This window comes from Danio aesculapii, chromosome 22 (assembly GCF_903798145.1).
Source record: "Danio aesculapii chromosome 22, fDanAes4.1, whole genome shotgun sequence".
Classification (NCBI taxonomy): domain Eukaryota; kingdom Metazoa; phylum Chordata; class Actinopteri; order Cypriniformes; family Danionidae; genus Danio; species Danio aesculapii.
This window is the reverse complement of record NC_079456.1, coordinates 36,251,831-36,268,353: the sequence shown is the minus strand read 5'-3', so window position 1 is coordinate 36,268,353 and position 16,523 is coordinate 36,251,831. Positions and strand designations below refer to the sequence as shown.

At 37.0% G+C, this 16,523-nt stretch overlaps 2 protein-coding genes across 2 annotated transcripts in view; both read right to left on the bottom strand.

The window, feature by feature from the left end:
- Window positions 1-16,523, bottom strand: part of LOC130215721 (uncharacterized) — a 208,710-nt gene that overhangs the window by 23,516 nt on the left and 168,671 nt on the right. The window lies entirely within an intron of this gene.
- On the bottom strand, window positions 7,319-14,993 carry nmur1a (neuromedin U receptor 1a). The gene is made up of 2 exons (XM_056447565.1): window positions 14,079-14,993; window positions 7,319-9,905 (listed from the first exon to the last, which is right to left on the bottom strand). Exons 1-2 carry the CDS (start codon window positions 14,974-14,976, stop codon window positions 9,517-9,519), a joined length of 1,287 nt encoding a protein of 428 aa, XP_056303540.1. The 5' UTR covers window positions 14,977-14,993; the 3' UTR covers window positions 7,319-9,516.

The window sequence follows — 16,523 nt, the reverse complement described above, 5'->3', positions numbered from 1 at the left end:
TATTTTATTTTGTTACATTTTATTTTATTTTATTAAATTTTAATTTATTTTATTTCATTACATTTAATTTTATTTTATTACATTTAATTTTATTTTATTACATTTTATTTTATTACATTTTATTTTATTTTATTACATTTAATTTTATTTTATTACATTTTATTTTATTACATTTTATTTTATTTTATTACATTTTATTTTATTTTATTACATTTTATTTTATTACATTTTATTTTATTTTATTACATTTTATTTTATTACATTTTATTTTATTTTATTACATTTTATTTTATTTTATTACATTTAATTTTATTTTATTACATTTTATTTTATTACATTTTATTTTATTTTATTACATTTTATTTTATTTTATTACATTTTATTTTATTTTATTAAATTTAATTTTATTTTATTTTATTACATTTTATTTTATTTTATTACATTTTATTTTATTTTATTAAATTAAATTTTATTTTATTTTATTACATTTAATTTAATTTAATTTAATTTTATTTTATTACATTTACTGTGCAAAAAATACAAGTTATCAAAGTTAGGCAACACAAACTTTATTCATGATTTCAATAAATTTTAAAACAAAAATGAGAAGAAAATGCAACTAAACAAAACAAATAACAAAACAGAAACACGTCAGAACAAAACAAACAAAAATGGAGCAAAAACAGAACAAACAAAAACAAAAAAATGAAATAAAACAACCAAAAAAGTAGATAAAAAACAAATCAAACAAACAAACAAACAATCAAAAAACATTTACAAACGTAGTAAAAGCCAAGTAATTCAAAAGAAACGCATCGCTCTCTGATGTGTTGACAAATAGGGTTTATTTCTAAGGGTTGATGGACCAGCAAATGTTGTCACCATCATTACTCGCTCATTAGATTGTGGAAAAATACAAATATGTTGTCTGTAAATTTGTTATAGTAAACACTAAGCAGATACTTTACCAAGGTCACTGGGGTTTGTTCAGCACAAAATAAAGTGTTTTTTTCAACAGAATCTATGATCGGAAACAAGATATTTCTGAAATAAAAAATCTAGCCTCAGAAGCTTTGATCAGCCTCTCCGTCAAATCTCAAGATTAAAGCGACTCAGAATTATTAATAAACCCTGTGAAGTGCAGTCATTTTTAAAGGTACTGTACATGTTCAAGTTGTACCGCCGAGGCTTTTAGCGTCTCCTCACTAAAAAATCCAGGGATGAAATATCCTATAATTGGTTTCCCAGACCCCAATTACCGTACACTTATCATTCCCCATTGGTTCAGCAAGGCCGGTTTTACACTCTTCATGAAAATCCGACATGTTTATGACAATGTAGATGTGTTTGTGTTGCTGTACAGTAGAAATCAGTATAACAGTGCTTTTATTTACAAGAAAGGGCATGTACACTACAGGTCAAATGTTTGCAGTCAGTTTTTTTTTATTAATTTATTTTTATAAAGGAAATTATTCTGTTCATCAAGCTGGCACTTATTAAATGTAAAAAATGTTAAATATGTATTAAAATTAATTTAAATAACTGCTTTCTTAGTGTATGTAGTTTCAAATGAAATTATTACTCCAGTCCATTGTTTTTTATTACTATTACCATTAATAATAATAATATTAAATAATAATAATAATAGTAATGGAGGCGCAGTGGGTAGCATAATCGCCTCACAGCAAGAAGGTCCCTGGTTCGTGCCCTGGCAGGGTCAGTTGGCATTTTTGGCATCCACTACGTAAAACATTTGCTGGATAAGTTGGCAGTTCATTCCGCTGAGGCGACCCCAGATTAATAAAGGGACTAATTCGAAAAGAAAATGAATGAATAATAATAATGATTATAATAATTAATATTAGAGTGATTTCTGAAGGATCATGTGACTCTGAAGACTGAAGCTGAAAAATTATTATTAAATCACTGGAATAAATTATTAAATTAAATTATAAATTACTTTCGAACAGTTATTTTATAGTGGAATAACATTTCACCATTTGTGCTGTATTTTTGATGAAATAAATGCAGCCTTGGTGAGCAGGAGAAGCTTATTTTAAAACATTTAAAAATCCTACACAGCCCAAACTTTTGACCGGTAGTGTAAATGTAGTTTTAGTTTCATATTTAGAGATATATAACTCTATGGTGGCTGCCAAACATTAAATATTAAACATTTAGTCATATTTTGGAACATATTATTTATGTAAATCTAAATCTATGTATAAATATGTTTAATATGTGACCCTTGGGGTCTTAAAGGGGGCCTATTATGCAAAAATCTATATTATAAAGGGTTTAAACATAATTGTGTGGCAGCCGTCCATGAATATAGCCAGCTTCTAATAGTAAACATTTATTAATTCTAATTTTTATAATTAGACTTGATAAAAACAGTCTGCAGAAACACTTTGATCGACATTCTCTCTTTGTACGTGTCATCAGAGGAGGAAAGCCCCGCCCACTAGTGACCATCTTTCCCTCATTAGCTTAGAATGTCAGTCTTGCTTTTGAATCTGCCACTATGCTGACACAAGCATTTGTAGCTCCGCCCTTTTTTTGAAAAAGAGCGCAATCTCATTTAAATTTAAAGCGACAGTCACCAAAATGACTGAATTAGGATCAAATCCTAATTGAAAAGAGTTATAAAACCTAATTTGTGTGGTATTATGGGCTGAATGTCCCTTACACACTCTTGGAACATCACAGACTTATTTTGCATCTCATAAAAAGGGGCATAATAAGACCCCTTTAAGTTTAATGTGTATATTTTTAGCAATAGGCAACAATATAATTGTTTTTTTTTACTTTTATGTTAAAATTATTAGAATATTAGGTATAGATTATCTTCCATTGCTAGACATTAATTTGTACAATTTTAAAGGCTATTTTTCGCAGTGTTTTGATATTTAGACCCCTCAAATTTTCAAATAGTTGTTCATTCGTTCGTTCATTCATTCGTTCGTTCGTTCATTCATTCATTCATTCATTTATTTTCCTTCAGCTTAGTCTCTATTCCAGAGGTGGCTATAGTGGAATGAGCCACCAACTATTCAGCATATGTTTTACGCAGCGGGCGGTTGCTCTTCCAGCCACAATGCAATATTGGGAAACTTCAAGTAGTTGTATCTCGAACAAATAGTTTCCTTTCCTAACAAACCATACATCAACAGAAAGCTTATTTATTAAACTATGGCGTGTATTTTCCAATAATTCCCACAAAAATAATATAAAACAAGCTTCATTAACAGTAAAAAAGAAACAGAATTTTCCCATTAAAGACATGGTTAACACTCTGAATTGGCATTTCCAACAAGTCACATGCTCATGGTTCAGGGCTGCGGTGAATGCCCTCAGCCTTCAGCCTGAATTAGCCTTCACCTTCTGTCTCCTTCCTCTTCCTGTAGCCTGTATGAGAATGTAAATTGTTCTCGGCGTCTGATGCCATATTTCAGGTCAAGCAGTTGCACAGCTAATATGCAGAATGCATTATTTATGTTCGAGCAATTCACTTAACTATTGGCAATGCAAACACTGCATGCAAAACAGCCTGTGTAAATGAGGGCTATCAACAAGTTCAGTTATTGTCTTATTTCCCAATATTTAAAGTTGTTTGAATTTCATTGTGAAGCTATACGACACAGTTTAGACTGGTGGAGCCAAGACAATTGGGAAAATTGATACATGTTGGATTTTCCACTGACTGAATCGATCTGTGCTGAAGTATTTCAGACTATCAGTATATCATGTTTCTGACTGCATTAATAACGCCATTTTCGGTGACTATTTCTGCAGATTTCATTGTGCACCAGTAGGTGGCGGTAAATAAGTGAATTATTAGTTAATTCAACTGATTCGTTCAAGACGATGATTCATTCATGATCAAATAAAGCAAATCTCTGCTTCTAAAATGACTGAAGCGATATTTTATTGATAGATTGTGTGTGTAGTATGATTAAAATTCCGATGTATTAAATTCATCATGTTGGATTTTTCTCTGATCGAATCAATCTCAGTTCACATATGTCATACTATTAGTAGATCATGTTTCTGACTGCATTAATTATGGCCATTTTCAGTGACTATATCTGCAGATTTCATTATGTACCAGTAGGTGGCGGTAAATAAGTAAATTATTAGTTAGTTAATTCAACTGATTCGTTCAAAACGCTGATTCATCCATGAACAATAAAGTGAATCTCTGCATCTGAAATCACATATTGAAACAGTGTTTTCTACGTAGATTGTGTGTAGTAAGAATGAAATTGACGTATTTAATCTAACATGCTGGATTTTCCACTGACTGAATCTTTCTGCGCTCAAGTATTTCAGACTGTTAGTATATCACTGCATTAATTATGGCCATTTTCAGTGACTAAATCTGCAGATTTCATTATGCACCAGTAGGTGGCGGTAAATAAGTGCGTTATTCATTCATTCATTCAACTGATTCGTTCAAAACGCTGATTCATCCATGAACAAAATAAATAATACTCTCTGCATCCGAAATCGCATATTGAACACAATACTTTCTACATAGATTGTGTGTAGTAAGAATGAAATTGACGTATTAAATCTAACATGTTGGATTTTCCACTGACTGAATCGATCTGCGCTCAAGTATTTCAGATTATCAGTATATCATGTTTCTGACTGCATTAATTGTGGCCATTTTCAGTGACTATTTCTGCAGATTTCATTATGCACCAGTAGGTGGCGGTAAATAAGTGAGTTATTAGTTAATTCAACTGATTCGTTAAAAACACTGATTCATCCATGAATAAAATAAATAATACTCTCTGCATCTGAAATCGCATATTGAAACACAATATTTTCTACGTAGATTGTGTGTAGTAGGAATAAAATTTCGACGTATTAAATCCATCGTGTACTTGTGACTTTCAGCGAAAATACATTGGTTGTGTGTACAATTGTGTATCTTGTTTTGTAGATAATACATGGTTGCTTTACGGTCGCTATAAAGGAGTGTTTTATACTAAATGTAATCTGGACATACTATATTTGTTGCCATTTTTAAAATACCGTTTTATTAATTCAAACAAATTGGACAATACAAAAAGCTGACCCGACAGTGTTTACTAAAACCAAGCTATTACATGTAGCTTACAATCATGCGTTTTTATATCTGACTGCACAAACAATCATTGTTATCACACGGGACATACGCTGCAGCAGTCATGCTAATAACAGCCTATTGCTTATGTGTAACCCTCAATTCATATTTCAAAGTAGATGAAGTTTAATACAAAGCACTTTAAAGGGATAGTTCACCCAAAACTGTAAATTCTGCCATCATTTACCCACCCTTTACTTGTTTTTTGTGTTCAAGCAGGGTGTCCGCAGGGTCTTAAAAAGTATTAAAAGTTGATAAATCAATTTAGAGAAATTTAAGGCCCTTAAAAAGTCTTAAATGCTGTTACAAGGTATTAAATTTGGCATCATTTTTGATTATACAGTCGTATAATTATAGGTTTATGCTAAAGTTTGAAATTTTGCGATGCTGTGTAGTTTATGAAATCGATAAAATCCTGCTATATTTGATGTCACACTGCAGGAACCAAGGCAGCACCATTATTTCTGCTGTTCTATCGGTGAAACCTTCTGGATTAACATTTTTATTACGTATATGAATAATCATAGCTGGCCCTCCCCATAAGCGAACCAAGCGGCTGCTTAGGGCCCCGCCGCCACTAGGGGGCCCGCACAACCCGCTAGTGGTGCAAGCTGTTTCCTTGCTGTTTTTATTTGCACTTTACAAATTACCTTCCTCGACAGTTTTTTAGGACTTAAATATTTATACATTTCCACTAAGAAGCAAAAAAAAAAATTACAATTTTATTAAAGTTTAAATTGTTTTCGTGTGAAGGTCATGTGATCAACAGGAAGCTCGCAGCATTTCATTTCTCAAATGCGTTGTGTCTCGCGTCGCGGTTCAAGTTTGTTCTTCCAAGGTAACCTGCAAGACCGACCGGTCACCACAAGAACGCAAATCTGTGCACAGGCACAACCATGGCCTTTGCTTCATCGCCTGCCCCGTTATATACCTGATTTAATTTGGAAATTGGACCGCGGAAATGAAACTAAACTAAAAAACGGGGGAATGAGGAGAAAATTGGGAAACATTTAATCGAAAATAGGCAATTACAGATTCATAAATGTAGTCTACTTAAACGCAATTAACTGAAATGCAATAGTACTGAAGTGTCTTTCACTGTAGGTGGCGGTAAACAAACGAATAATTAGTTAATTCAACTGATTCGTTCAAAACGCTGATTCATCCATGTACAATAAAGTGAATCTGCATCTGAAATCACATATTTAAACAGTGTTTTCTGCATAGATTGTGTGTAGTAAGAATGAAATTGACGTATTAAATCAAACATGTTGGATTTTCCACTGACTGAATCGATCTGTGCTGAAGTATTTCAGACTATCAGTATATCATGTTTCTGACTGCATTAATTATGGCCATTTTCGGTGACTATATCTGCAGATTTCATTATGCACCAGTAGGTGGCGGTAAATAAGTGAATTGTTAGTTAATTCAACTGATTCGTTCAAGACAATGATTCATCCATGATCAAATAAAGCAAATCTCTGCTTCACAATTTTATTAAAGTTAAAATTGTTTTCGTGTGAAGGTCATGTGATCAGCAGGAAGCTCGCAGCATTTCATTTCTCATATGCGTTCTGTCTCACGTCGCGGTTCAAGTTTGTTTTTCCAAGGTAACCTGCAAGACCGACCGGTCACCACAAGAATGCAAATCCAAGCACAGACACAACCATGGCCTTTGCTTCATCACCTGCCCCATTATATACCTGATTTAATTTGGAAATTGGACCACGAAAATGAAACGAAATTAAAAAACGGGGGACTGAGGGGAAAATTGGGAAACATTTATTCGAAAATAGACAATTACAGATTAATAAACGTAGTCTTCTTATATAAAATATTTCGTTTTATTCTGGTTTTACAGACACGTTTTTATTTTGTTTGTTTAAACGCATTTTACTGAAATGCAATAGTACTGAAGTGTCTTTCACTGACGTTTACACACTGGTAATATTTTTCCTGAGACATGTTTATTAAAGTTATGTCCTAATTGAATTGTAATATAAGCTCTGGACCCTGCATCTTAAATGTAAGGAACAGGGAAGGAGACTCAAGGGAATAATATTGTGTTTTAACATTAACCCAGTATTTGTTGCTTCCCTTTTTTCTTATATGTTATTTATATTAATATTATTCATCTTTACTTTATATTATTTGCTTATCTTATTATTTATGGATCAGTTTTTAAATTAATGTTAATTTTTAGTTTTTTTTAGTACTCAGAATGTATATTGTATTACTAAGTAATGTATTTTCACTTTTGGCTAATTATCGTTCAGCGTCGTTTCAATGCAGGGTTTTTGCTTTCGAAATTAATAAAAAATAAATAAATAAAACCTCAGAATTTTTAGCTATAGAATCCTCAATCTGTTTGCTAAATTAATTGAATATGTTTTAAACACTCCAGAAGGACGCAAAGTAGGAATCACTGGTCCCTTTATTAAAGATAGTTTAATTGTTAATTTTTTAAGCTGCTAGTTGACAGAAACAGTGCTGTTTTAAAATGTCCAAGTCATTCAGACAGTTATTAAGTAGAATAAATCAGGCTTTACTTTTCTGTTTCATTGATTGCATTTAATAAGCAGTAAAATCACCGTGGGCTGGTTTGCAATGGCAATACTCCACTATTTAGAGCACTGGTCTCAAACTGGATTCCTGGAGGGCCGCAGCTCTGCACAGATTCGCTCCACCCTAATCAAGGATCACAGCTGATCCAACTAATCAAGGTGTTCGAGACTACTAGAGACTATTAAGCAGCTGTGAGTTGGAGGTGGGTGGAGCTAAACTATGCAGAGCTGCGGCCCTCCAGGAATTGAGTTTGAGACCTAAAGCAGGGATTCTCAACCGGTGGGCCTCGGCGATCCTGCAGGTGGGCCGTGAGATTAAAATCAACTCTCAATATTATACTATAACTTTTGGATTGCATTATAATATGCTGTATTAAAATGATCAAAGTAATGCGCTTTCTCCTGTTCTCTGATTACTTTAAACTCGGCGCAAACACAGCCTCATGATCGCAACTGCAACTAGTACACACAACTCTGTAGTTCATTCACGAACTATGCGTCAAGTGAAAGTGTCTCTTTGTGTATTTTTGTCAAAATTAATGTCATGTGAGTGTTTTATAACGGACGCGCGCCCATACAGGAGGATCTAACAAGGCTCAATGGTGTTTCGGACATAGAATGTAAATACATTTACATATGAGCTTCAGACGCGCTCTGGCGGAGCTGTTCAATGTTTCTGTTAGCGATCTCCCAATAATATCTTTAATATATTATTTAATATTTAATATTAATATATTTAGGGTGTTTTCCTGTATTTTACATTTGTCTGTATAGTTTTGTCAGTCCAGTTTAAAGCAGAAGCTCGTCTTTTGCAATCTCCCTGTTGACCTGTGGTTCTCTTTAAATCGGTGTATGTTTTTTTATTTTTTAAATACATACAATGATTTATAACACAGTTTTAGATTTATTTATAATTAAATTGAAAGAAAATGATATTTTTTTAATGAAATGATAATAGAAAATAATAGAAGGCACAACAAATGTATAATATATATTTGTTATAATAATATAATATAGTATACTATTTATTTTAATAATTATTTTTAGGGATTTTCACCTTTATTGATAGGACAGTGGAGATTTAGACAGGAAAGTGTGGGGAGCAGAGATAGCGGAAGGATCGACCTCGAACTGGGAATTGAACTCGGGTCGCTGCAAGCACATCGGTGCTATATGTCAGCGCACTTAACCACTAGGCTATTGGCGCAGACGTATAGTATACTATTTGTTAGTAACTAAAGGTTTAAATGAGCATTTCATACATACATTTTAGACAAAGTGGTGGGTTGAGAACCTCTGATTTAGAGCAAGGTGGGCCCCAAAATTATTCTGCTTAGGGCCCCCAAATGTGAATAATGTTTTAGTTTAGGATTAGTTTACAATCACTATTTAGTGAATATATTTAAAATGTGGCCAATGTTACCTGTTCAGACCTAAAGGTATTGAATTTTACCCTCTGATGGCTGTATATACCCTGTCAAGAAAAAGAAACGCTTTTTTTTTTTGTAAACAGTGTATAGATTTTCATTTTTGGGTGAACTATCCCTAAAAATAACTATAAGAATAAGCACTAGTTCTGAAGTAAGTTGCAAGTCCCGCCTTCTTAGTGACATCACACTTGTCATTATAAATGGTGAGCAATGATTGGCTGGGAAGCAACACGTTTCATCAGAAATCAAAATATATATCAACAAACTGTAGTCTGAACCTGGCATTATATACAACTATACTTCTGTTTACCATTTTACTCAATGTTAAAGCTGCAGTATTAATTTAGCCACTTCTAATATATAATACTATGCATTTTATCCAATCCTAGGGACAGTTGTTATTTTCTTGGCCTTCATCCACGTCATAATCGTCTCCTTCAATAGTCACGTTGCCGTTGCATGGCGGGACGTCACTGACGGTGCTGCGAACGGTGACTCTGGTCATGCTCAGAGAGCGCTTTCTCGGGACGGGACGCCATTTGTGGTGGCACATCACCTCTTTGAACATCTCCCTGAAGCGGGTGGACATCAGATTGTAGAGGACGGGGTTTATGGCCGAGCTCAGGTAGAAAAAGACCCCGGAGATGACGTGGACGTACTCGTAGACCTCAAAGATCTTGATGTGCTCGCTGTCCTTCTGGTCCATGAAGCTCCACATCAGGCGGTCGGTGTGAAACGGAGCCCAGCAGATGCCGAACATCACCACCAAAACAACTGAGGAGAAGATACAGGGTGTTTTAAAAGGGATCGTTCACCCAAAATAGATTACAGAGCCCCGCACATGACATAAACCAAAAATAAAAGGATAAATACTAAAATCTTGGGCAGGATTTCTTAGTTAGTTCCTTCGTTAGGCAAATCATGTGCACTAAATAATCGTTAGTGCTCTACTCGCTTCAACATAGGCTCATTCTGAAAGCGTAGCCCTGTATACATGTCTGGAGATCGTGAATTATGTAGCCAGAGATACGTATGGCTGCATTTCGTCTGTAAAACGAACGCTACGGGGCCCTTCCCTTCCTTTTTGCGCTTACCAGCTGACCGCTTACCTCCGTATGGACGGCTCTCCCGCTGTTACCAGTTTGCTCAGTGGCTCACCATGTACGTCGGCGGACTTGAGACGCAAAGAGGAGTTGACCACGACGACAGGGTTTGAGCCTAGTGAAGAACTCTTTCAGAAAGCAGGTAAGACGAAAACAGAAGCCAAATAATAAAATAAGCAAGAAAATAACAGGGTGAGAATGTGGTAAAATCTGAAAACGTGGTAAAAACCAGACGAGGGCTTTTCTTTTTCAGGATCGCTTTTAAAAACAGTCGGTTGGGCTGAGGGAAGTGGGTGGTTGGGTTAATCAGTGCTTTTGAAAACACTACTGGTTGGGTTTAGGGAAGGAAGAGGGTGGGTCAATCGGTCAGTCAGTCAGTTGACAGCGGCCTCTGGTGGATTTACGAGAAAACAGCGGGCGCGAATGGCACTCTGAGATCTCAAAAAGCATACACAGCGTCTCTGGTGGATTTACGAGAGAACAGCGGGCGCGAATGGCACTCTGAGATCTCAAAAAGCATACACAGCGGCCTCTGGTGGATTTACGAGAGAACAGCGGGCGCGAATGGCACTCTGAGATCTCAAAAAGCATACACAGCGGCCTCTGGTGGATTTACGAGAGAACAGCGGGCGCGAATGGCACTCTGAGATTTCAAAAAGCGTACACAAGGGCCTCTGGTGGATTTACGAGAGAACAGCGGGCCCGAATGGCACTCTGAGATCTCAAAAAGCGTACACAGCGGCCTCTGGTGGATTTACGAGAGAACAGCGGGCGCGAATGGCACTCTGAGATCTCAAAAAGCGTACACAGCGGCATCTGGTGGATTTACGAGAGAACAGCGGGCGCGAATGGCACTCTGAGATCTCAAAAAGCGTACACAGCGGCCTCTGGTGGATTTACGAGAGAACAGCGGGCGCGAATGGCACTCTGAGATCTCAAAAAGCGTACACAGCGGCATCTGGTGGATTTACGAGAGAACAGCGGGCGCGAATGGCACTCTGAGATCTCAAAAAGCGTACACAGCGGCCTCTGGTGGATTCGCGAAAACAAAAACTGCAACAAAATGTAGCTCCTGGGATGTATTTGGCGCTCTCCAGAAATGTATATAGCGGTACGTTTTCAGAATGAGCCTGGGTTGATTCACTTTCAGGCATATCGTATCTGCCTTTGTAAACTGCTATGTGGACAGGAAGCAGAACAACATTTTGTGTGCACGATTCACGTAGCACAAATTTCCTTAGCTAATTGAAAAACATGGCCATGAATTAGTACATTGTGCGTACAGTTTACTTAAAGAGAGAGTAGATTATACCATTTAAGATGCAGGCGACTATTTTCTTTAGTAGAACTTTGAGAAAATGGCCTTAAAAATATGTACAGCGGGGAAAATAAGTATCGAACACGTTGTCATGTATTTTCCTGTGAATAATGTTTCTAAAGGCGCTGTTGACATGGAATTGAATCAGATTTTGGTAAAAACCCAAAGAATATAAACATTAAAAAGAGTTCTGTGTATAACAATGGAATGACACAAGGAGAAATTGCTGAACTACTAAAACGTATTTAATACTTTATATAAAAGGCTTGTTTGGTGACGGCAGCTTATGGAGAATGAAGTCACATGCATTGCTCAGGTGTGATTTATCACAGACTTCAACAGGGTGTCAAAATCTTGATGGTTCTGTGGGTCTCGTCTATCATATCTGAGCTTTATTCTGTATTCTCTATTGGATTTAGATCAGGTGATTGGCTGGGCCATTCTACAGCTTGATTTTCTTTCTCTGAAAGCATCTGAGAGTCTCCTTGACGGTGTTTTGGATCATCGTCTTGCTGAAATGTCCACCCTGGTTTCATCTTCATCCTCCTGCTAATGTAGATGTTGGACTGAAGCAGCTGATATTCATTTACAACGAGGAACGGCAGAGGGTTGATGAAGAACTACTGAGAGATTTCAGCTGCTGTCTGGGCTTTCACTGCCGAACTACACCTCCCTTTCTTCATGTGTTCAATACTTTTTCTCTGTGTCATTTCATTTAATTACACATAACTTAATTTGCATATATGGTTTCTTTGGTTGTTACCAACATCTGGGGAAAATTTAAAGTCAACACCACCTTTAGAAATAGGTTTACTGAGAAAAATTGTGACGTGTTCAATACTTATTTTCTCCTCTGTTTATATAACGGAAATCTACAGACATAAATTGACAAAGTGAGATAAAAGAAACATTTAAAGATGTATTTCTGATGTTTTTTTTTAACATTAGATTACATAAAAAACACTTTATGAAAAGCCAAAACAGCTAAAAGTGGCATGAAAAATGTTTGTTTTTTGCCAGCAGTGTCTTGCTTTTACAAAATGTCTTAAAAATTACAGCAAGTGCTTATACCACCAGATAATGATTGCACCAGATAATGACAGCATGATAATTATACAGTATACATGCAGTTAAATTAACTACTTTTATACATTTTTTTGTAGCATCAGTTGCTATTTTCATAGTGGTTATTTTAGATTAGCAGTACCTTCCAACAATGTATACAGAAAGCTAGAGCAAATTACTCATAATAATGTGTATAACATGGTGAAATTTGCTACTATTTTGCCTCGTGTCAGTGGATACTTGGGTAAATTGGAGGAAAACAGCTATAAACTCTCACTCCCTTTTGAAGAGAACTGTTGACACATCCAATTTAATCTTAATGACAGAGCAAATTGGGTAGTGCTATAGGGAATGATATTATTTTTCACACTGTTTCACACTATTCAATTCACTTATACTGCATGTCTGAGGGAGGAAACCGGTGTACCTGGGGGAAACCCATGCAAGCAAACTCCACACAGAAACGCCAACTGGCCCAGCTGGGACTTGAAGCAGCAACCTTCTTGCCACAAGGTGACAGTGCTAACTACTGAGCCACTGTGCCACCCTGTCCTGGATTTATCTAGGAAAGAGGGTGAGGAGTAGCAGTGGAAGAGGGATCCTTCAAGGCTGTAGGTAAGGAAATCTGGTTATTTACGTACGATATGATGCATGATAGCTAATGCGGGACTGGCTGTGGTCAATCATAAGCACATCATTCTCTCGAAATTAAAAGATAAGTTACAGAATTACAAATAAACAAATCTGAATTTAGAGTATACGTTACACAATTTTTATTTTCTTATTTTTTTCTTACAATTTAGAGCAAAAAATTGCTATAAAGCCTATAAAAAGGCAAATAAAGTTCCATTTATCTGAAAAAAGTGAATTGCACAATGCAGATACTCAATTTTCCCTTTTTATTCTTGCCATTTTAGGTTTATATGTTGCAATTAACATGTTTTTTTCTTCATCTCATTGTTTATATGAGATTTTTTTCTCTCTGAAAGCCAAAAAGCTTGCAGATGCTGATAAAGTCTGACAAAAAAAAAGAGACTTTACCTTTCACAATGTAAAAAACAACGACAATATGCTTCCAATTCAGAAAAAAAACCTCTCAAAACTGAGATAAAAACTTACACTTATTAGAAAAATGCTCACAATTATATGTTATTCCTCTCCAGAAACACCCTTCCCCTCGTACCTTCTCAGTGTACATAAATAAACCTCCTCAACCCACAATGGTTAGAGGCTATTTCCTCCAATTTCTCCAACATTATGACAGCCCCATCTACAAAACGATTGCTCGTCAACAACAGTTTGGAGCGTAAACATAATAATGATGCCATTAGGCTGCTAAGACTGCGCGCGAAACCAAAAGATGACTCAAAGTGACGGAGCAGGCTTCATATGTTATGAATACGCTTGCAGTGTAATGTGATTCAAAGCAGTCTGCCAGAGTGTAACAGTTGGCCTACTTACACAACATCTTGGTGACCTGCTGGCGACGGGTTTTCTGCTGCTGACTGCGCACATTAGATGAGCTGTCCTGGCCCGAACTGGCTTTGGCCTCCAGGACCTGCAGCATCTTCTCCCGCTTGAGCTGCAAGCCGATGAGCAGATACAAAACGCTGATGGTCAACATGGGAAACAGGAAGAATAGCAGAGTCGTGATTTGGATGATCAGGTTGTACATCCAGCGCGGCTTCACGAGCATGCATGTGGCGGAGTTGAGCATGACTCCTGCTGCTTTCCCTTTAGGAGGCGGGAGAGTGAATATACCGTGGAGGATCGTGTTGGGAATGGCGCAAAGCACGGAAATGCTCCAGACGCTTAATATCACGCGTTTCGCATGAGTGCGGGTTACTACGTATTTAGCTCGGAGTGGGTGAATCACAGCGATGTAGCGTTCAACGCTCAACGCAGTTACGTTCAAGATTGAGGCAAAGCAAACAGTCTCGAAGAGAAGAGTCTTGAAGTAACATCCGCCCTTGCCTAAAAGGAACGGATAGTTGCTCCACATTTCGTAAAGCTCCAAAGGCATTCCCAGCAGAAGCACTAGAAGATCCGAAATGGCCAGGCTGAACAGGTAGAAGTTAGTCGGCGTCCTCATTACTTTGTTTTTAGCGATGACAATGCAGGTAAGGATGTTTCCCACCGCTCCCACCAGGAAGATCAGGAGGTAGGTCAGGCATACAGGCAGGAACACTGGGGATCGTCTTGGCCCGAGGTATTTCTCCAGATACTCGTCTTGGTCGAGGCAGAAGTCTTCGATCTCCATCTCGGTGAGGTTTAACGTGACGCTGGTGTTGCATAATAGGTCTTGGATGCACCTTGGTGTTGTGGAATCAGTCGAGGAGCAGTTGGGTTTGGAGATCATTCTGGATCTGCGGATGGGAGAAGAATTGTTGGAGATATGATGGGCAAGGAACAAGCTTGTTGGATGATTTAAAAAAAAAATTCATTCATTCATTTTCCTTCGGCCTAGCCCAGGCATGGGCAAACTTGATCCTCGAGGGCCGGTGTCCCTGCAGAGTTTTGCTCCAACACTAATCAAACACACCTGAACACCCTAATTAGTGTCTTCAAGATCACTAGAAAGCTACGAGCAGGTGTGTTTATTAGGGTTGGAGCAAAACTATGCAGGGACACCGGCCCTCCAGGATCGAGTTTGCCCATCCCTGGCCTAGCCCATATTTGTCAAGGGTTGCCCTGTTCAAATTATTCCAGCAACTTAGTACTAGGAATTAAAAAAAGAGATGAAAATGGTGTAAAGAGGGCAACTCGTTCAATGTTCCTCGCTGGTGGAAAGATTTTCCCATTCCCACACGGACTGTAGATTTAATGGTATCCTTCAAACAACAACTGAAAACTCAACTTTTTTTCTGAGAGCACCTGAACCGGGGTGAATAAAACCAAGACCCCTTATTTTTCCCCCAACACGGCAACCCCAAAATACTATAAACTCTGAGTGTGCCTCACACAGGTGAGTTGGTTTAACAAACCACCTGTAGAAAACACACTCATTCATCTTGCTGACACAAACACTGTGTATTTAAGAAGTGTGCTTCACACAGGTGAGTGGGCTTGAGCAGCTGGGGGTGGGGTTGGTCAGGGAATGATTAAGGACTGTCTATGTAGTTGATTAACACAAACAGTGCATGCATGGGGCACGCTGTCGGCAGCGATTATCACTGTCATTATTGCAGAATTGATGCCCTGTAGTGATTCTGATTAGATTCATATGTCTTCCACAGACAGTACAAAACTCAAGCAAAGAGCATTTTAGTAATTATAGACGCCGATTATTTAACTAGAAATCATTTGAAACAAAAATCTAAACAGAATGGATGGAATATGGTCTGTTTGTTTCAATTCATGTGCTATCCTTCCTACAGGTACTAATATGGAAGATTAGTGCACCCTAAATCACAGTACACTGAAATCAGTTTGAAAACGTTCATGGTAAGTCTGTTTTCAGGGTTTGTATGTAAACATTGTTTTTCCAGTTAGAGCACTCTAAAAAAAAAAAAAATAAATAAAAAAAATATATATAGTACCTTACTAGTAACGGGTTAGACCTCGTTTTGCCTACAGAACTGCCTCAATCCTTTGTGGCGTAGATTCAACAAGGTACTGGAAATATTTCTCAGAGATTTTGCTCCATATTGACATGATAGTGAGTCTCCCGTTCCACCACATCCCAAAGGTGCTCTATTGGATTGAGCTCTGGTGACTGTGGAGGCCATTTGAGTACAGTGAACTCATTGTCATGTTCAAGAAACCAGTCTGAGATGATTCACGCTTTATGACATGGTGTGTTATCCTGCTGGAAGTAGCCATCAGAAGATGGAGACACTGTGGTCATAAAGGGATGGACATGATCAACAACAATACTCAGGTAGTCTGTGGCGTTGACACGATGCT

Bases quoted from the DNA above. Each gene is read 5' to 3' on its own strand.
- nmur1a (XM_056447565.1), bottom strand. From the start codon at position 14,976: ATGATCTCCAAACCCAACTGCTCCTCGACTGATTCCACAACACCAAGG. The intron at 9,906-14,078 runs GTAAGTAGGCCA...TCTTCTCCTCAG, and splicing joins GCAGGTCACCAAGATGTTGT to TTGTTTTGGTGGTGATGTTC.